This window comes from Haliotis cracherodii, unplaced genomic scaffold (assembly GCF_022045235.1).
Source record: "Haliotis cracherodii isolate W230 unplaced genomic scaffold, xgHalCrac1.p SCAF_3, whole genome shotgun sequence".
Taxonomy (NCBI): Eukaryota; Metazoa; Mollusca; class Gastropoda; order Lepetellida; family Haliotidae; genus Haliotis; species Haliotis cracherodii.
In genome coordinates, this window is record NW_027266286.1 from 34,352,114 (window position 1) to 34,374,075 (window position 21,962).

The following is a 21,962-nucleotide window of genomic DNA, read 5'->3' on the forward strand; positions in this document are numbered from 1 at the left end:
CTAAAGAACCCGCAATGCGCTATCATCTGCGGGCAAACTGGTTGCGGAAAAAGAGCTGTTATTCTAGATATTTTACAAAGTCATTATAGGGATGTTTTCGTCCATATTTTTATTTTGTGCCCGACTATAAGCGTTAATAAAACATACCTATCCAGAGATTGGGTAATGAATGACCCCGAGGTGCACAGAGTTGATCCAGGCGATCGTTTACCAGACTGTTTACGAGTATGTCACGAAAAATACAAAGGAGAATCAACCCTTTTCATAATAGACGACTGCAGTGCGAGTAAAGAACCTACCAAAAGGAAAGATATGCTTACATATTTAGCATTCTCCGGAAGACATATGGAGCATATTGTTTGGATACTTACTCAAAAATACAACTCTGTCCTGAAAGATCTGAGAGAGCAGACCAAATGGGTAACCTTGTTTCATTTCAAAGACCGAGATTCATTTGAGGAATGTCTACGCAAAAAAGATGTTATTTTTACCAAGCTCGAGCGAGATAAGTTAGAAAACTGTTAGCAGAAACGAAGCATTGTAAACTCGTATTAAAAACCGATTGCTTATGCAATTCCTTGGAAAAAATAGCAACTGCTAAGCAAAAATATAGCAGCTGCTATGCAAAAAATATAGCAAATTTTCGCAAATATAGCAAAAATATAGCAAAAATATAGCAAAAAAAAAGCAAAAATATGATTAATTGAACATTAGTGGTTATTATGTAATAATGTAGTTTGAAATCCTCATTCTTTGGCAACAGTTTATTATTTCGGGCTGTATTGGATATGTCATATTTTATTATGTTAAACTTAAATATCTCCTTAGGTATTACATTATGGAATGCGACAAACTTATTGAACAAATGCTCAAAGATGAGCCAGATCAACATACAGATAAATCTTTAGATAAACATAGAAAAAGACTCGCGGCTATGGTAGCCAGTGGAAAATGTTCCCAATATTTGGGAGGAAATTATACCATCGAAAAAATTTATAACATGACCGATGAAGAAATTAAAAAACTGTACGTGCGTTATGAGTCTAGACTGGGAGCTACCATGACTAAAACAATAGATTTGGCTATGTTACAGCTATACACAGTAGTAGCTAGTACGTTTGTCCCTATACCGGCAGAAAATCGCCCGTATTTATGCGAATCTCTCAAGAAAGACCCATTCATCGAACACGCTATTAGCGCAGTAAGCTGTGAGTTTTATCATAGATACGGAATATTCTTAGCGCCACTTACCACAGCTTTAATAACGGCTAGGTATTGTCAATTTAAACATACGTGTCCACTTATTAATAATGGAGACTGAAATACAACAAGCGAACGAGGAAACATAAGTGATTGCACCACAAACACAAGCGATTGTGGAAACACCACAAACACAAGCAATTGTGTAAACACCACAAACACCACAAGTGATTGCACCACAAGTCAGGGTGACTAAGAACCCTCGAAAAGTCGCAGCCGGTAGGAAGGGTGCGCTAGCGAGGAAGGCAAAGGCCTACAATACTGAACATAGCCCGATTAAAACTTGGGCTCCCTACTTACTAGGGGTTGTTGCTATAGCAGCGGTATGTTTTTTTAAGACCGGGGAAGAGAAAACACCACAAGTTCAAAAATTAGATGAGGTTCAATTAGAGTTAAGCCCTCATTTAATGTTATAAAAGCATGACTACTCCAGTTACAGATGGTAAAATGTTGGTAAACGCAAAGTATCATTCAGCAGTGGTCAGTGGCTTGGCCATTGGCTATACTCATATAGCTAAAATGATTACTGAAGCCACACCACCCAAACTAGATTTTAATGGTTATGATATCGGTATGATGGTTCTCGATATAGGATTAGCAATGGCAACAAAAGATATGCTCATCAAACAAGGGCTTATCCCAGAAGACATAATGAAGTAATTAAACAATTGAATATTTTATAAACATAGTATGCCATCAATTGCGATGATGGTCGGTGGAGCTATTGTTAATGCTCTAGCTTTTTCGGGGAGTAATTTTTTATTTTCTAGTATGAGAGGAAAGGAGCAGAAAAGACATAATAAAGCATTAGAACAACTCAAAGCCCAGTCACAATGGGCTAGACGCAGAATGGAGAGATTAGATTTTATTAATGATGAACTGCGTAAACAAGGACATTCAATTCAAACGTTTAAGGGTGTTGAATCTGCCATGCACGAATACTTCCTTGTTTAAGGAAAGAAACTTGACCCAATGCCAAGGCCAACACTCTCTCAGTTTTATACACCGTCAGAGGCTCAGAAAGACCGCGAGATAGCGTTTATAGTTTTGGGGTTGACTGGTGTGTCCATATTTAGCTATGTTATTCTGCATTTAGACAGATAATATGATAGGTGTATAATCATGAATCTGTGTAGATATACACTCATGAGGAAGTCAATTCAATGTCAGAAACCATGCATTGGTATATATTGTGGTACTCATGCTTTTTTCCATCAGACAAGGAAATGTAAATTATACGTGTTCTGTATGTGGGATATTGTTTATGTAAGACACAAGGTGCTGATAGGGTTAGGAAGCAGATTATTTACGCTAGGAAGAGAGATTACATCAATGAGAGGAATCGGTTGGGGAGAATTAGATATATGGAAAGAAAACCATTTAGACATTTGATTCATTTTGTATATACCACAATGGTTTTTGTCTGAAAACTTTGGTTAAACAACGTGGTCTACGTGGTTATTCTAGAATGAGAAAAGCTGAATTGATTGATTTACTAGAAAAAAATGAACCGGTTATTGATAAAAATCAACCAGATGATGTTGATACAGATGATGAGTTGAGATTTGTACCCCCAGACAGTTCGGGTAAATATCTAAGAGGTTGGAAGATGGATATTAATTCCAACATGGATGTAAATGATGTTCAGCCCATCGTATCAAGCAAAATTAACGAGGAGTTAGATGATTTAAATAGTATAAATACCAGCTAACGGTTAAAATGTCATTGAGTAAAAATGACGCTGAATATACCGAACCTTATTTCTGGAGCAATCAAGAAGTTATAACTGAATCTGATACTATAAACACATCATTAGATGCATCAATTCAACGGATACCAGAAACTTAGAACGCTGGACTAATAGAGGTTCGGGTTGGGTTGTAGATAAAATCGATAGTTTATATTTAAATATAGCAAATTATATGCCTTTCAAAGGTGGATCTTATATGGATTTACCCCTGTATTAAGAAAAAAGCTATAGTTAATGTAAAAAATAAAGGCAATGGTTGTTTAAGAATTGCGATAAGATCTGCACTGTTCCCCACAAACAAATATCCAGATAGACCTTCGAGCTATCCCAAAAACGATGGACTCAACTTTGATGGTATAGATGAACCTACACCAATCTCACAAACTGATAAGGTGGAAAAGCAAAATAATTTAGCTATAAATGTTTTCAGACATTCTTCTAAAGGAATTGTTCTACACAGGATAAGCTCTGCCCAGAATCAATTTTTTTCAAATCGAAAAAGATGATAAATATCATTATAAGTGGATAAAGAGTTTAAACAGGCTATTATACGATCAAACAACCCATAAGGAAAAGAAATAATTCTGCGAAAGATGCTTGCATTGATACAGCAGACAAGATCTATTAGAAGCACATTAAGAAGACTGCAGAGGTGTTGGACAGACTGCTATCAGGATCGATATGCATAAAGAGGGAAAAAATATATTAAAATTTGAACATCATTGTAATCAAATGCCAGTACCGTACGTAATTTACGCTGACTTCGAATCGCTTATCAAACCGATTGAAAATACCGAACACAATACTGAATGTAGTTTTACGTACAAAACTCAAGAACATATTCCTTGCGGGTTTGGATATATAGTTGTAAGGTATGATGGGAAAATAAACCCGCCCTTGATTTACAGAGGTCCCGATGCAGTGGGAAAGTTCCCAGAATACCTACAAAACAAAGAGTAAAAAATCAGGGAAAATGTATCGCGTAAGAAACCCTTGTGTATGACGAGGGACGATTGGAGGGCCTATAAGAAGTCAACGATTTGTCATATTTATAATACACCCCTGAATGGGGATTCTGTAAGAGATCATTGTCACGTCACAGGTAATTATCGGGGAGCCGCACATAACGAGTGTAACTTGAAACTAAAAATGAATTCTCAAACAATACCCATCCCCGTTGTGTTTCACAACCTTAGAGGATATGATTCTCATCTTATCATGCAAGCTATCTCAAAGACCGACGGCGGCTTAACATGTATTCCTAATAATATGGAAAAATACATATCATTCTAAGACTAAGACTATACATTATACAGACAAGGATGGGAAAGCCAGAACAAAACAAAGTAATGGACTTAGATTTATAGGCTCTGTACAGTTTCTGTTATCTTTGCTGGACAATTTAGCTCATGCAAACAATCCTGATGACTTTGCTATAACAAATCAATATACTGATCGGTGTCGGCATTTGTTGTTGAGAAAAGGTGTATATCCTTACGAATATATGGATGATTCGTCTAGATTCAACGAAACTAAATTACCACCCCTTGAAACATTCTATAGTAACTTAACAGAATCTAAAATAACCGATGCCGATTTTGAACACGCTCTGACGGTGTGGGATAAGTGAGTTTGTAAGAATTTAGGTGATTATCACTATCTGTACTTAAAAAACCGATGTACTGTTACTTGCCGATATATTCGAGATATTTCGAAAGACATGTTTAAAACAATAATGGCTTGGATCCGGCATGGTACTATTCCAGTCTCGGACTGTCGTGGGCATTGTTAAAAAAGACACGGTGTAACTAAAACTACTCACCGATTACGATATGCACTTGTTTATTGAGAAAGGATTAAGAGGTGGTATATTGATGACAGCAAAAAGGTATTCCAAGGCTAATAATAAATTAGTGGAAGGATATGATCCGAGTAAACCCGATATGCACATATTATATCTCGACGCCAACAATTTGTACGTATGGGCTATGAGTCAACCTTTACCCATGGGTGGTTTTGAGTGGGTCGATGTGAATGATATCGATGTGAATGATATCCCCACAGATTCCGATAAAGGATGCATACTGGAAGTTGACTTGAAATATCCAACAGAGTTACATAAAGATCATAACAGTTATCCGCTAGCTCCCAAAAGATTAATGGTTAACAAAGATTGGATGTCGGAATATCAACACTCCTTGATGGGTAATACTAGGTTAGCTAACATATAAAAACTCATACCAAATTTGATGAATAAGACAAAATATATAGTTCACTACAGAAATCTCCAGTTGTATCTATCGTTAGGTATGAAACTAAAGAAAATACACAGAGTTCTAAAGTTGATCAAAGCCCTTGGATGGAGCCCTATATAAGGCTGAACACAGATTTAAGAAAGATGGCTACCAGCAATTTCGAAAAGAACCTATATAAGCTCATGAATAACTCAGTATTTTGTAAAACAATGGAGAATCTAAGGAAGCGTGTTGATGTTAAATTAGTGAGATCTAATGAGGAAGAAAGACTCTGGAAACTTATAGCCAGTCCAGCTTTTAACAGAAGCAAGATATTTGATAACGACTTCGCCGCACTACATATGCAGAAGACTAATATAAAATTGAACAGACCGGTTTACGTTGGTATGAGTATTCTTGACTTGTCAAAACACTTAATGTATGACTTATATTAAACGAACTTAAGAAGCAGTACGGTGATAGGTGTGAGGTGTTATATACCGATACAGATTCTTTGTTGATAGAAATACAAACCGAGGATCTGTATAAAGATATGGCAGAAAAAATATATATGTACGACACGAGAGATTACCCAAAAGATAATCCACTGCACAGCGTAGTAAATAAAAAGGTATTAGGTAAGATGAAGGATGAATGTGCTGGGACCCCTATTGCGGAGTATGTTGGATTAAGACCTATAAAGAAGTCCAATAATGGAGAGATAAGAAAAGCTAAGGGCGTTAAGAAGTATGTAGTAAAAAAGCATATCAAACACAAACAGTATAAAGAAGCATTATTCAATGGTAGAACATTCAAACACGAGATGAACTCTTTAAGAAGTTACGCTCATAGGATATATGGATTAAGAATGAACAAGACATCATTATCCCCCTTAGATACAAAGAGATGGATTGATAAGGATGGTGTAACTACCTACGCTTATGGTTACTTAGGGCGGTAATACTGTATTGTTGGGAACTATGAGCAACTCTTCTCATACAAATGCCCTGCCCGGTCCATTTTTAAGATAATAAAGAATAGGCTCCCCTTCTTTCATAACCAATCGACTTATGTTATATATCTTCAGGGACCAAATCGGATCAGTTGCGCAACGTTGGCCTCCTTCGAGTTCACCGGGCTGGTATAAATATCTTACGCTAAATCTATCCGGAGGTTTTTGTTCTTTGCCTCTCCTTAGTGCTGAAGATTCGGAAGTCACAGATTTCATTTAAACGCATCGGATGGTTTCTTCCCGATTAATTTTGTTATTTCATTATTCAGCACTGATACAACAGCTGATAATCGTGTCACCCATTCGGTTGATCTTAATTGTTCCAAACAAACGTTCCGCTAATATCCGGTTAAAATCTTTCAACAATAGCTTGACTACAGTGGGCCTTTTTCACATGATTTTGACATCGTGCTTTGTTAACAGTTTAGTTACTGATGCCATAAACTCATGAATGGGATCTACTTGAAATAGCTTAGGCCATTTTAGTGGTTCGCGTTTATATATGCAACTCGGTGCATTAGCTTCTTCTGTTGAATCTTTCGAGGTTAATGGCTCAGCCTCCTTGTAGCCACTAGGCACATCCACTAAGGTTAAAGCGTGTTTTACGTATTGCATCTTACCTTATCGAGGGGAAAAAAGAACAGGTCAGCTTGATGAACTTCATTCGTTGTAAAAATAACACTTCTTCCTCGGGATATAACGCGGTGCTGGTAAGTATATTTGCCACATCGCTTGTTTCTTTGCCAATCCTTGGCCACATCTTTAGATACCTTAGCTGCGGTGGCTAATTTTTGTATTGCTCCTATACCTTTCCAATATCTTCGTGGGCTATAGTAAATTTTATTCATTATTAATTAATATTAATGATTCTTTTAATACGAATCATGACGATCGTTGAATCGCATCATCATTTTGACATAAAAAACTCCCTCTGTAGTGGTGGTATAGGTATATGAATCTGGCCCCACCATGGAGATGTTTACTATCAAGTATCATCAAATTCAAGTTACAGTTGCCTACTTTGATGATCAACACTCATTGAAACCTTCTGAGCTTAATTGAGATGCCAATAAATCAGAAACGTTCAGAAAATAGTGAAGATAAAGTTGATTCTTACCATTCTCTTCTTCCTCTCATCTGACCGCTTCTTCTTTTCCTTCTCTTTAACTTCCTCAAACTCCTCCACCATGTCCAGACAGCTCTCCAGATTCTCAACTGGCTCCCATGTATCAAACGCTTTTGAGTAGCCCTTCCACCTCACCTTGTACACCTTTACTCCCTGAAACAGTAAGTGAAGTGAAGGAGTGAACATTGTCTGGGCCAGACAAACCAATGGTTGATATATGAGCTCCTGCCCAACTGATCCAACTTAGTAGCCTATTACAAGCAAATGGGTGCTGGGGCCAATTTTAACTCGCTCTGGCTCTACTGAGCCTGACTTTATCATGTTGTTTGTTTGGATTAATGCATAACCTTGGATGCAAGAAGGACAAGCACACAAATAAAGAATTACAGGCTTAGATTCTGTGGAAAAGTCTCTGATATGTGACATCATTTTTCATTTTAGGCAAAGTAAAACAATAACGGATCTCAAGTTTTCTGGAATATTATCTAGAATATTATATCCGAGGTCATGTTGAGGTAAAGCAGAATGAGCGAACAGACGTCTCTATACAACAGGCATGTTCACAGCATGTTCATTAACATACAGATTGATACACAGTGGTATGATGAGTCATAGATATGTAGCAGAAGTGATTGATATGTAGTGAAACGACGCAGTAGATCGTTAAACAATTGTGATTGATGATATATGATGACAATAGCAACATTCACATTACATCAGTACACTGTCTAAATAGGAGTGTATCATGATACACACTATTTCATTTGCATACCAATATATGAGTGATAGTGGGCCATCTCTACTTGGCCATGATTGGCTGGCAAATGGAAAACTTGACTGGACAGGCCTCAAAGTTGCGACTAAATCGGTGGCCAATGCAACCTAAATTTCAATTTGTCTACTGTCTAAAATTCAGAGGTAGCCAAATGACTACCTTGAAAAATATCTTGTGGCAACTAAATTCTATTGCTACACATATGTAGACGCAAAAATAAACATGTCTGCAACTAATTGTACTCGCAAATAATTCCTCCTAAAGTCAACAATGAACCTAAATACACAAATATTAATGTAATTAGTATTTTATTTTAGTTGATAGTTTATTGAATAAGCAAGGATATACCTATATAATCTAGTAACATTAATGGCATCACTGTTAGAGTCACAAATAACAAAACAGTTTCTACTAATTTTCAATTCCAAGACTAGTGCTATGGCTTCGACATATAATAATCATTTGATAAAAGATCATTTCAAATGCTTTTGGCTACCTATGAATACAATATTGGCTTGACTTCTTGATTTTACCACTGGCTATCTAGAAAAAAATACTTGTAGCCATATGGCGACTTGGTAAAAATTTAAACTTGGGGGCCTGTTGGAAGTCATTATTCTATGTGTCGGAGAACTCCAAGGAGGTACTAGATGACATTTTGTTGAAACATACAGATGTGTTTGCAGATGAATGGGCACATTTACACGACAAAAGGATAAACTTCAGGTGGATGAGAATGTATAGCCAAAGTTTTACAGACCTCGACCTGTACCTGCTCCCTACAAGAGACAGTAGATGATGAGCTTCAGAGACTGATGAAGAATCCAAAATGTTCACAACCATCAATACTCTATCAATGCAAGCAGCTTTCATTGGGAATTCACTCAGCACCTAGCATTTTCCAAAGGACTACAGATGCGCTCTCACATGGCAAGTTGGAGGTTATCAAGATGATGTATCAATAACTGGCAAGAGTGATGAAAAGCATTTCCAAACATTGACATTACCATGTCCAGATTCAAGGAAGCTGGACTGATATTGAAGAAAGAGAAATGTGAGTTCTTCAAACATGAGATTTCTATTGCTGGACACAGGATTGATACCTGGGAGTTTGTGCACTATATAATCAGATGGCTGCTGCTCGGCAAGCTCCACATGCAAGGAACATGTCTGAACTATGCTCCTTCTTGGGTATCGTCAACAACTACTCAAGGTTCCTTCCTAACCTGTCAACCAAGTTAGCTCCTTGAACAGGCTACTTAGGAAGGACAGGTTTGGGGATCAACAGAAGTCCATTAAAATGCCATAAAAGAACTTCTGTCTTCCCTTTTGGTACATTACGACTGGCTTAGCCTTTTGTTCCCTCATGTGATTCCTTCCGTCATGGAGTAGGGGCATAGAGATTAATACACAAGTATCTGTCAGATGCCAGTTAACTTACGAGTTGTTTCAAAGTGTATCTAATGATGCACATTTAGTTAGATTCATTATTTCTCATGAAAATATAATTCTACAACCAAATGAAGAATTCTTTTCAAACATGCATAACCTGAATTTGAAAATAAATTACACGATTTCTGTGAAATGTCTGTCTTTTTCTCTCATGAAATGTTATTATGTAAATTTTTCATCATCATTATTATATAAAAACTAGGAATACAATGAAGTAAATTTAGGGAACAGTTGCTCGACAAATGTTGGGAGATGGTCCATCAGACCAAGACAATTTAAATATTACCATGTTCTTATGTTATATGTGCTCTTATTGACTAGCCCCTAAAACCACCGACCAGAGTGTAGTCGCCCATGGTAATGGAAAAACACAAGGAAGTTATGTTTACCGATATTCATCAATACACTGGATACTAGACAATTCGTACACATTGAGATTCTTAACCATTGAAAATGGCAAACCCTTACCTAAAATTCCCATCCAATTTGTACCCGATTTGGAGCAATTATTCTAAATTTGGCAGACTCATTCAAAGATTTAGGTGAATCGTACTCAAATCTAGCGGATCTGAACACAATTTTAAAGAACACAAACAATAACTACATTGTGATGAACTCAATTGATTGTGGTAGCATTTTGTTGTTTTAGTTTTAAAATACTAAGTTCTTTGAAGTCAGACAGTGTAGCAAGCAGTTTACACAGTCAGTTTTTGGACTATGCATGCGTTGTTATATGAAATACAAAACAAACAATGTCTTAATGTTTTGCAGTAAAATTATATAAATTTTCACTGTGAACAAATACGTGACTACAGATTGTCTAGTTCCATTTGACAATGTGTTTATCATTAAGCCCATGAATATATTCTTACACTCAACACATCTCCCACATCAAACATTGTTGAGCTCATTCTTAAAAATACAAGTGACATTTACTGTTTCATACCAACTGCTGAAGTGCAATTTTCATAATCAAACTAACATATTTCTTTTTAGCTTGGGATTGGAACCAGGTTGCATTCATGACAAACAAAAACAGACAAAATTTAAGTAAGCAATATGCATATCACGTTGAGAGGTTGAGCAAGGTTAGCAGGTCAAAACAGTAATCTATATAAGATGGATTGTAGTCAAAACAAAATGGCAGAATGGCCTCAAAACTCAAAAGTTAAAACAGCGACAAAAAGTCCTAAGGGCCACAACAAAAAAGTCAAAATGTCCATGATAAAATTAATGATAAAAATACAATGTGAGCAGGATGTGTACAGACTATACATGCTAGATGTTGTTATTACAATGTGATAACTTCCAGTCGAGTTCACAGGTTGTTTGAACCAATCTTTGTACTGACCAGTGTACCAATCTGTTGTGAAAACATAAATACACTTTTATTCTAATGAGGAAACTTTTCAGTGTTTTAATTTCAAACTAACCCATTCAACACCAACCCCTTCAGTCATGGATCAACTCCCCATGCTGGTGAGACAGGGAAGCTGACATCAGTGAAAGTGAGGGTGTCTAGCTGGGAGAGCCACATTTCAGAAATGGCTTTTGCCAGTAGAGCCACATTTTCAGCTGAGTGCATTTCACCTATTCTAGCGGGTAATTAATTAATCCGATTACCGATACCTTTATATGAGTGTCCCACATTTAAATTACTAAGCGTGGTGTTCTTTAGAGATCAAAGGCGGTCTTAATTGACATTCAGTTCATCCTGTTATTCATAACATATTTAAATGACGTCGTGTTCACTCCATATCAGAACCATGGCAAACGCACAAGTTCAAATAAAGTTCATTGAAAGTGTCAGAGGAGGCATACATTTGTACTATGATGGCTTTCGGTGTAAGAGCAGTCGTGGTGAAAGAAGATACTGGTCCTGTATTGTCAAGGAGTGCACTGCAAGGATCACAACTCTGGGGGAGTTGCTCCACGCCATGAGATCATGGGTCACTCCCACGACCCACTACCATTCGAGTTTGAGGTTGATGCCTTTAAGGCTAGACTGATGGAGAGAGCGAGGACAGAAACGACACCTATACCCACTATCTACGGAGAGGAGATATCCAGACTACGCCAACATCACGACATTGTCTCAGATGACCTCCAGAAGCAGATACCAGCCCGGAAGTCTCTCACCACTATCAGAAGACCCCAGATCCAGCTGGAGGAGAAGTACTCCCAGACTGAGGGAGGCGACCAGTTCCTACACCGTGTTAGTGACGACATCCTCATCTTCACTACAGACAAGAACATTGAACATTTGTGTATTGCAGACATTGTATTTTGTGATGGTACATTTTATGCCTGTCCCAAGTTGTTTGATCAGATTTATTGTTTACATGCTGAGGTGTTTGGCCATATGTTTCCATTAGTTTACTGTTTGTTGTTTGATCAGATTTATTGTTTACATGCTGAGGTGTTTGGCCATATGTTTCCATTAGTTTACTGTTTGTTGTCCAATCAAACAAAAGAGTGTTATGTCAACATGTTTCAGTACCTATGCGATTTTGCTAGTAGAGGAGGTCTAGAGTTTGCCCCACTTACAATTCAGTTGGACTTTGAACGTGCAGCTCACAATCCCGTGACTGATGTAATTCCTGGGACATTAGTTAGAGGGTGGTTCTTTCACTTCACCCAATGTATCTGGAGGAGGGTGCAGAAAGAAGGTCTGGTGATGGACTATAAGGAAGATGAGGAGGTGAAGAAGCTGGTGAGAAGAGCTGCTGCCCTCCCTCTAGTACCTTGTGACAAAGTGGATGATGTGTGGCTTGATGCCATTGCTGATTCTCCTGCTGGCCCTAAAGTGACTGCCTTCATGGACTATGTGACAACCAGTTGGGTTCAAGGAGGGGCCTTCATGCCAGAGATTTGGAACCATTTCGAAAACCAAGGCCACCATACCAACAATCACCTGGAAGGGTGGCACAACAAGATAAAGAAACTTGCCAAGAAGTGCCACCCGAACATCTACGAGGTAGTGAAGCTATTTCAGTGAGAGCAGTCACTCAAAGAGCTTCAGTCCTGAGACTCTCTCACCAGTGGTCAGAACCTTCACGAAGAAAGAATTACAAGGCAATCGATGCACGTATTGCGTCCCTCAAGATCCAGCTCATGAACCAACACCTGAGTGAGATGGAATATGCTGACCACGTGGGCGACCTCCTTCATCTGCAGTAATGACATTAAATCCATTATGATATTCATATGCTATTCATATTCATCAATGTAAAGTTTTGATGAATATGTTATCCTTGTTGAATAAAAAATGAGAAAACAAGACTTGTTTTGTTATATACGGTAACCTGTTAGAATCACAAAGCATGTTTTGACAGCATAGCCACGAGAGCCACATTATACAATCACACAACCTATAACCATTGCCGCGAGAGCCACATCAATTTGGGCTATCTATTTTCGATATGTGGCTTTGCCGGCCTGTAACCAAAGTGAGAGCTAGGGTAGGTGAATTCAGCAATTAATGTTAACTGCTGTTAAGAGATGTGTATTCAGTTAGTCACCTAATTAGTCTCTGATTATTTAATAAGGATAACATTAACATTAGAATTATTTCTTTTTCAGATTTAAGTGCTTTCAAATCTCTTCATCTAAAAGAATGCTACAAATCAGTAAGACAAAATCTTCACAACCTGGAGAATGTACAAGGAAGGCGACATAACACCATCTAAGGTGCTTGCATATATGCACTTCAAACCATGGACCAAGGGTTTAATATGTGATATGGAACTGTGATATTGTGTAGTGCTGAATTTGTGCTGAATTAAGATCTGCGTGCATATGGTGTTACGAACTGTTATACAATGTATATGATACAATTAATGTGAGTTTGTCTTCTTTATTATCTGTGTGGCCCTTATGACTTTTTTAAGTGGCTGTTATGATCTTTTTCTGTGGCTGTTTTGACTTTACCTTTTGAGGTCATTCTGACATGGGGCCGTTTTGACCCACTCCATATAAGACATATATATCAAGTAATATCGTCTACTGATGACTGTTCCAATTTCATTATCAAAGGGGAATAACTGCAGTAGGCAATATGCATCTTCCACACCTGCACTGTTTAAACATGGGAGAAATTAGCCTTGATAATACACATTCTTTGTGGTTCTTACAGCTTCTGACAAAAGGAGGGGAGGGAAACAACTACTTCAAGTTCATGTATAATATGAGAAGCACTCCTAAGTTTATGCATGCAACAAAAACCTTGACAATTATGTGGTTGAAGTCACAATTAGATTGATTGGCAAGAAAAAATTAATTATTGCTTATATCTATGAAATTTGGACTAATTTACACAATAATTATCCAGTATTGTGAAAAGAGTGGAAGAACTGCCTGTGATCTGTAAAATGGTGGTCTGAATTACCTGTTATTTGGCATAGGTATTCCCTACCTCATTAAACTCATAGTCCTAATCTATTCTGGCTATTGACAAGTTATTACCGAGGACCAATTATCACCATCTCCACGTTGATCGTGCACATGATCCCATATCATTTTACTTTTGCTCGTTTTCATTAGAAGAGAGGAATATTTATTCGAAAATGATGAACAAAAGAGACTCTTCAGAGAAAATATTCTTAAAAAACACCATAATCACCTTGCTCAAATACAACTTTAGAAAAGACACATGGGCGGTGTCACGTGACTAATTCACTTGAAAATATAAATCGAACAAAACAATGATACACTTTCAGTTCTGTCATTGCTTTCTATCTGTCTGTCATTTCTTCCCCAAAATACAATTCTGAAACCTATTTGAGCTGTATTTCCAAAAATGCATAACCTGTATATATTGCTAAATCCATAGTACATAGTGATAAATTACCATATGTAGATTAAATTTTGTGATATTGGTTGTTGTCAGTTTGCAGACGACAAATTGATAATAGCATTTCTTATTCACTTTGATGAATAAAAAAATTGAGTGCCATACCCGAAATACTTAAAAATGGAATTTGTATAACTGAAGCGGTGTGCGCTAACACGATGACAATAAGTGGTAAAGTAAGTCGACGTGAAAATTCTATTTCCACTGTTTTGATTCCCTATGGTAGCGTTATAACAAAAATCAAGTGAATCTTATTCCACTGACAGAGATATGCACACATGCTCATAGTTTCATAAAAATTAAAGTTATTGGTACAGTCAACTTTGTAGGAGGAAAATGTCAGAGATAGCATGAAAAAATGAGAATAAGTGGTCGGAAACCAGTATGGTTTGCATCAGATCTACCCATCTTGTAACTTGGCTGCTATTGAGCCAGGCCTTGCATATCTGTGTATACAAAATGTTCTGGAGATTAAAATGCCTGCTGTTGGATAAAACAATTCTACCAAGTAAAAGGCTAAACCAATGCTGATTATCACAACTAGGAGGAAATAGTTTCATATTATCAATAAGTGAAGACAGCACATTATTTAATCTAGGCAAGTCTCCCTCTGGATCTCAGTTCTGCAAATAAATTGAAAATCTCCACAAATGCATGTCTGTACTAATAAAATGATACATATGGATTGATAATTCAAATATCAACAGGCAGCCGGCTTAGAGTGTATGGTGAAAAACATGTTAGTGAACAAAGACATACCGTCAGTTCTTAACAACACAGCTGAATATTGTCTTGAGAGCTGCCGCTCCAGACATCTGAGTTACTTATATAGAAGGCCAGAAGTCACTCACGTTAGCATTTTTCTTCATTCCTACTATATGCTCTACTTCATATAATTCTTCTGCTTCACTATCAGCACTGTTACTCCCCTCTACTGTCGACATCGAGTCTTCCTCGACCATTTCTTCGTCAGACATCGGCGCACCTTCCTCGTCGTCCGCCATATTGCCCACTGACAGCGACCAGGCCATGTTCACAAAAGGGGTGATCTAGAACTTCAAAACATGACGACTTCGCGGGTTAGTGACTTGCACGTTTACAGCAGTGTGGGAATACAATAAACACAAGATTAACAACATGAACAGGTGATTGTACAGAAGGATTCCCAGAAAGCCTCTCACTACAAATCCCATATATTTTTTACATTAACATCATTGCTGCTCAACTGATCAGTGGACCAAACCATTGACCTATATTTACATTCGTGAACGAAAATTAGGTCAGTGGGACCTATATCAGCTGTATATATGTACAATGACACCATCCGCATTATCTGGTTTAAGATTGGACCTACGATAGCCTAGACTAGGTGTCCTGTACGTCTTAAACAATTCCAAAACTCGCGGAAAGTTACTTTATCATCAAAATTGATGCTCGTTATTAAATATAAGCGAGTATTATTAATGGTTTTAAATATAGATCTAGATCTAAATAGCAAATTTTGTATTAGGTCCAGTGTATATTTAATTTGATTGCAAAAGCAAATTCGAATATTTCATCTTATTTCAAGTTCAATTATAATTAAGGCATCAAAATCACTTGAGCTTTACAATAAATACTACTAGCCGAATGTAAACATGTATCCCAAGATAAGGGAGCGGCCATTTATTACATTTATTTAGGAGGCTATAAGAGATTTTTAATGATACTGAAAATAATTACCCTCCCCTAAAAATGCTTGTCATATTTTGGTTTGTTTGTTGTTTAACGCCGCACTCAGCAATGTTCTAGATATATGTGGCGGCGATCTGTAAATACTCGAGTCTGGACCAGACAATCCCCTGAGCACCGATCCACACAATTGAAATACGATGACATGCATCAACCAAGTCAGGGAGCCTGACCACCCGATCATGTTAGTCGCCTCTTACTACAAGCATAGTCGCCTTTTACGGCAAGCATGGGTTGCTGAAGGCCTGTTCTACCCCGGGACTTCATGGGTCGTCATATTTCGGGATGACCCTCCCCATGTCCTTGTATGTTTTTCATGACCCTCCCAGGTCTGTCTCCCAGACCCTAGACAAATAAAGTAAAAAAAGGTCTCAAGTCCAGGATAATTTGGCAAGTCTAGATTGCTTCTGCTCCTGAAATTAAGGATTGTTCTAGGCTAGAGTTAGTTTGGCCTTCGCTATTGCATCTCTAGGAGACAGATAGCGGATCAAGCTGCAATTCTTGTTTTAACCGAGCCCGGGCTTCTGCGTGGTCTGGACATTCCAGTGAGCAATGGATTTAGGTTGATTGCAAGATGGACAAATCTTGCCATAGTTCTTTTTGAGACCAAGTCTGAGATGGCATTTTCAACTTTCATTTGAGTATGAGTAGGGCTTTTGGTGGATCTTGGGTTGAATTTTGTAAAGCCATCTGCCGATCTTACTTGCGTCCCACTGGTCTTGCCATCTTTCTGCTATGGAGGCTATGATTTTGATTTTTATCTCTAGTTCACTAAAGGGAATAGGCTGTATCTCCACTTTGTCTGCACTCTGAACCCAAGTGTTCTACTTCTGAACACTATAGACAGAACACATGAATGTAACACTTTTAAAACGCGTCCATGTGTTCTGAAAATTCTGAACATTGATGTTTTCGAGCCGGAACAGGAGTGTTCTACAAACATATTTAAAACGTTTCAACGTGTTCTGACGATGTAACACTTTTAGAACGTCTGTAAAGTGTTCTGGACCGAGATTCAGAACACTACACGTTCTCAAACACGTGCTTCCACAGTACCGAAATGACAAATCATCTTGCGTGTTGAATACAATTTACCCGATGGTTTTCAAGATGTAAGAATGCATATTCTCTGGCATAAAACCACAGGGACGAAATTCTGAACTGTAACCAGGAATTCTTTATTATCTTTATTTGTCATGATCATGTGGATATTCAAGTCACTTAGATATGTGAGTCAGTCGTGTAGCAAATTGAAGCAAAGTTTCAAGTCTTTCATGAAGTGCATGTACTTCGCAGATGTTTCTCTTGGTAAATATCCCCAAGGACGATGTTTGTAACAACGACTTGATCATTGCATGCTTCAGGAAACTTCATCCTAAAACACCAAACATTTATTGTGTCATAGTCATATATACTGAACCAAATTAAAAACTTCACAATCCTAAAATTTTAACATTTTGACTAGTTATCATTGTTGGCCCTTATTGTGTATTTAAACAGTAATGGCCACGTATTGTCTTCAGATAACACCCGTTTTTGTGCAGGTGAATCGATCAAAATCATGTGCACAGCACTATAGCGGCAAAAGTGTTTTTTCACGTGCAACTGGTCACGTGGCCATAATACCGCACGTGTTTTCAGCCATACTTGTTAGCAGTCATTAACAAAAAAAGAAAAACACAAGAAAACAAAAGTCTTTACGGCCATCTGTCATGCCACGCCTTTCAAATGTGCAACGTGAACGTGCCATCGGCATGTTACAGACGGGAACGTCCGTAGCTGAAGTCGCAAGGACGATGGTTGTAGTCGACGGACTGTTTATGATTTACATACGCGTCTTCAGCAGACGGGTACCACCGCTGATCGCCCTCGGCCAGGTCGACCACGTGTGACGTCACATGCAGAGGATCGTCAGATTATCTTACGTCACCTCCGTAACCGATTTTTGACGGCTACATCAACCAGAAATGAACTGTTTAGGGGTAGACTGAGTGCGCAAACTGTTCGAAACCGTCTGAGAACTGCTCACATTCAAGCACTACGGCCATACTGCGGGTCGATTCTGACTCAATTACACAGAAGTCAACGTCAATTGTGGGCACAGCGACACTTACGATGGACTCAGAGGAATTGGAATCAAGTCGTCTTCAGTGATGAATCCCGATTTAATCTTCGATTTGCTGATGGTAGGGCGAGGGTGTGGATGCGCCGTCATGAACGTTACGACCAGAGTTGTGTACAGGAAGTTGACAGATTTAGAGGCGGAAGTGTCATGGTGTGGGGTGCTTTCTGTGGCAATGCACGTTCCAGGCTTCTTGTCATCCGTGGCAACCTCAACGCTGCTGCTTACCGCGACCAGGTACTGGCACCAGAACTTCTGCCTTTTATGGCAGCACATGGACCCGGTTTGATCTTCCAACACGACAGTGCCAGACCCCACACATTTTGACAAGGAATTTCCTTCAGAATGCGGGAGTCAACGTCATGGACTGGCCGTCAAGGTCTCCCGACCTCAATCCCATCGAACACGTCTGGAATGCTCTTGGCAGAAGTCTGCGCACTCTCCAGAACCAACCACAGAATTTGCAAGATCTTGGCACCATTTTGCAGCAACAATGGCGTCGTCTTCTCCATCATGTGTTCACAAGCATCATAAGGTCCATGCGGAGGCGTTGTGTGGCAGTTGTCAACGCACATGGTGGCCATACACGCTACTGAACTTGTGTGCCATCCGATTCTCGTGCTTGGGACTTGTGATTTAAACTGTTGATGTTATTACCGAATACCGTAGGTGCTTGGAACAAATTATGGTTACCACCATTAATTGAAATCCTTCTTTGGACATTAATGATTAAAACTTACCTTCTTACCTTATTATCCTAACAAATGTTCGTTAGTAAACGCAAGATTACCGTGACAATCACATTTGTTTCATTATTTAATGTCCAAAAGAAACGATACCACGTGTTTGAATGGACATTACAAAAAAACTAAACGATACAGACATTTCAAATTGGTATATGACTTGTGAGTAATGTTTTCACAGTATGTGTACAAAAATTCATTGTAATCAATCCTTTACAATCATGAGGACAGACATGTAAAGACGCGGGGGATCCAAAATGAAAATTTCATTTGAACACAGTCGATGAGTCAAGTGTGGAAAATGTCACAACACACGCCTCAAAGTCATGTTAGTACCGGCTATGTCCACCGTGAGCGTCAATACACGCTAGTACATGTCTACGGGCTGATGACGTCAGACGTCTGATGACGTTTGGGGGGGGGGGGGAATGCGTTGCCATTCATGGAGGAGGCATTGTTCCAACTCCTGGAGGTTAACTAAGGGCGCAGGGCGATTCCTGACTTTGCGGCCGAGAATGTCCCACATGTGTTCGATTGGGTTCATGTCCGGTGAATATGCCGGCCATGGTAAAACGTGAATGTTGGCGTTTGCTAGGAAGATCTGGGTCAGCCTTGCCGTGTGAGGCCTCGCATTATCGTGCTGGAAAATGATACCATAAGGCTGTTGTTGGATGAATGGCACCACAACTGGTTGTAAGATGTCATCACGATAACGCTGCGCATTCAGGTTTCCTCGAATAACGACGAGTCTCGTTTTGACGTCACCGCAGATTCCACCCCAAACCATTAAACCTCCGCCTCCATATGGCCTGACTTGATGGATGCAGTTCGGTGCCAAACGTTCACCAACTCTTCGGTACACACGCTGCCGGCCGTCGTTCCTGAAGATGCAAAATCTGCTTTCGTCAGAAAACATGACACGTGCCCAGTTCCACCGTTGCCACCGTCGAAGTCGCCTGGCCCAGTCGGTGTTGAGGTGTCAGGAACGCTCCGTGGTATGGGACGTGCTCGGATACCATGTGCCCGCAGTCTCCTGTACACGGTTTGTCGACTTATCACGTGTCCCAGTGCCGTCCGTGCCGTTACCGTCGCTGTTACGAAGCGGTTCCGAAGGTGAAGCACCCGGATGTGGCGGTCTTCAATAGGCGTGGTCACCCGTGGTCTCCCGGTTCTCGGCCTGTCTGCTGTCCGACCCGTTTGACGCAACCGCTGCATTAACCTGGTGACGGTTATGCGCGCGCATGCTAACCTTTTGGCGACGTCGCGGTAGGTAGCTCCCTGTTGGAGCATTCCTACGGCTCTCTCTCTGTCAATCGCTGTCAAACGTGGCATTTCTTTTGTGTGCTTTTTGTTGCTGTGATCCCAACGTGTCGGGTCAGATGTAAAAACGATCCCTTATTCTTTCGGCCTCATACGGTGATCATGGCTTCCTCCAATCTGAAATTGGAGCCATTCTTTGGATTGCCCACGGAGGACGCCCGTATGTGGTTGGAACGATTTAAGGCTTGGTCTGGCGTGCAGAGATTTAGAGACGATCAGATTGGACCGGCAGTGATGCTGAACTTGTAAGGAATTGCTTTGATTTGGTACACTTCTCTGCAGGATCACATTAAGCTTTCTAAAGACAGACTTTTCTATATATTTACTGAACATTTTGTGTCAAACCAACATTTATGGCTTTTTGAACAACAGTTGTGGGACAGGAAAATGTCAGAATTTGAACACCTGGAAACGTATATCACAGACATTGAACTTAAATGTGCCTGTTTAAATAAAACAGATCGTGAAAAACTATCAGTATTGATTCGACGACTTAAAGGGTCACTGATCTAACGCATTTCCCCGGACTGGTTGTTGCCTTTGTTATTGTTTTTCCCCCGTGAGTACCCGGATGATACGCAACGCAACTGAGCGTGACCAGAGACTGGGCTACCGTCTGCAAGTACAGCTAAATAAACTTTGGAGGCTGGAGGCAATATTTGTTTTACGCATTTTTGAACACTGATTGGTTAACTGTGATCTATAAAGATTTCTTCAAAGGGCGCATGTTAATTAATTTCTTCAGCCTAAACAAACAGACAAAAAGAACGGTGGAGCTCATCGGATGTCGTCATTTGGAAATACCCCAGGCGGTTATAGTTTAATATAAAAAAAAGTATCCATGCAGTGAAAGCATTTTCGGATTTCGGATTGCGTCGATAATACGATTACTACTCCCTTGATGTCATCCACGTTTTCTGGTATAACCCTACACTTGTGTATTTGTCGTCATTCACTTGATGCTCAGTTAATGAATTTATTACAGGTACAATTAGTGGTAGCACCACTTAGATTACCTGACAAAGGTTCCCATTTGGCATTTATTGTGTCTGGGTAAATTATTCAATCTAAATCCAGGTTTGAAGTGAGGTGAAATTTATGTTATGTAATATGCACGTGGCAGCCCAGCAAGAGGTGAATGATCGGTTGATTTACTTATTTTTGTAAATCAACGGATCGTTCCTAGTCATCAAAGGATTAACAGGAAATACGTTGATTGATTAATCACTGTTATCTTGCACAGTGGATATGTCAAGAGTGAGTGTTTACATGTCTAGGTTTACTAAAACAAAGGGAATACACTCATATCATGGCGTGAAGTGCTGATGTAAAAACAACATACTTTGTTCAAAGGGTTAACTGATAATACGTTGATTGATTGCTCATTGTTATCTATCACTCAATGGATTTTTTTAGGAACCGTGGACGTTATGAAAATAGTTGTCACGTGGGCTTTCTCAGCCGACCTTTGAGACTTGACACCTATGTGAAACACCTGAAACAATCTAAGTGATCAGTTGAGAAACAAACACGGGTTATAATATTCCGAAACGATGTATATCTTGATTGTTACAGAGACACGTGA

At 39.1% G+C, this 21,962-nt stretch overlaps 1 protein-coding gene across 2 annotated transcripts in view; it reads right to left on the minus strand.

The window, feature by feature from the left end:
- LOC139473798 (M-phase phosphoprotein 8-like) overlaps positions 1–15,492 on the minus strand; it is a 112,467-nt gene extending 96,975 nt beyond the window's left edge. Inside the window, exons 1-2 of one of the 2 annotated variants that reach the window (XM_071256558.1) lie at positions 15,313–15,492; positions 7,374–7,535 (exon numbers count right to left, since the gene is read on the minus strand). In XM_071256558.1, coding sequence (XP_071112659.1) covers positions 7,374–7,535; positions 15,313–15,492 — 342 coding nt within the window. The remainder of the gene's footprint in view (positions 1–7,373; positions 7,536–15,312) is intronic. The other variant, XM_071256559.1, reaches the window with a different exon arrangement.
- Between the last annotated feature and the right edge of the window lie 6,470 nt (positions 15,493–21,962).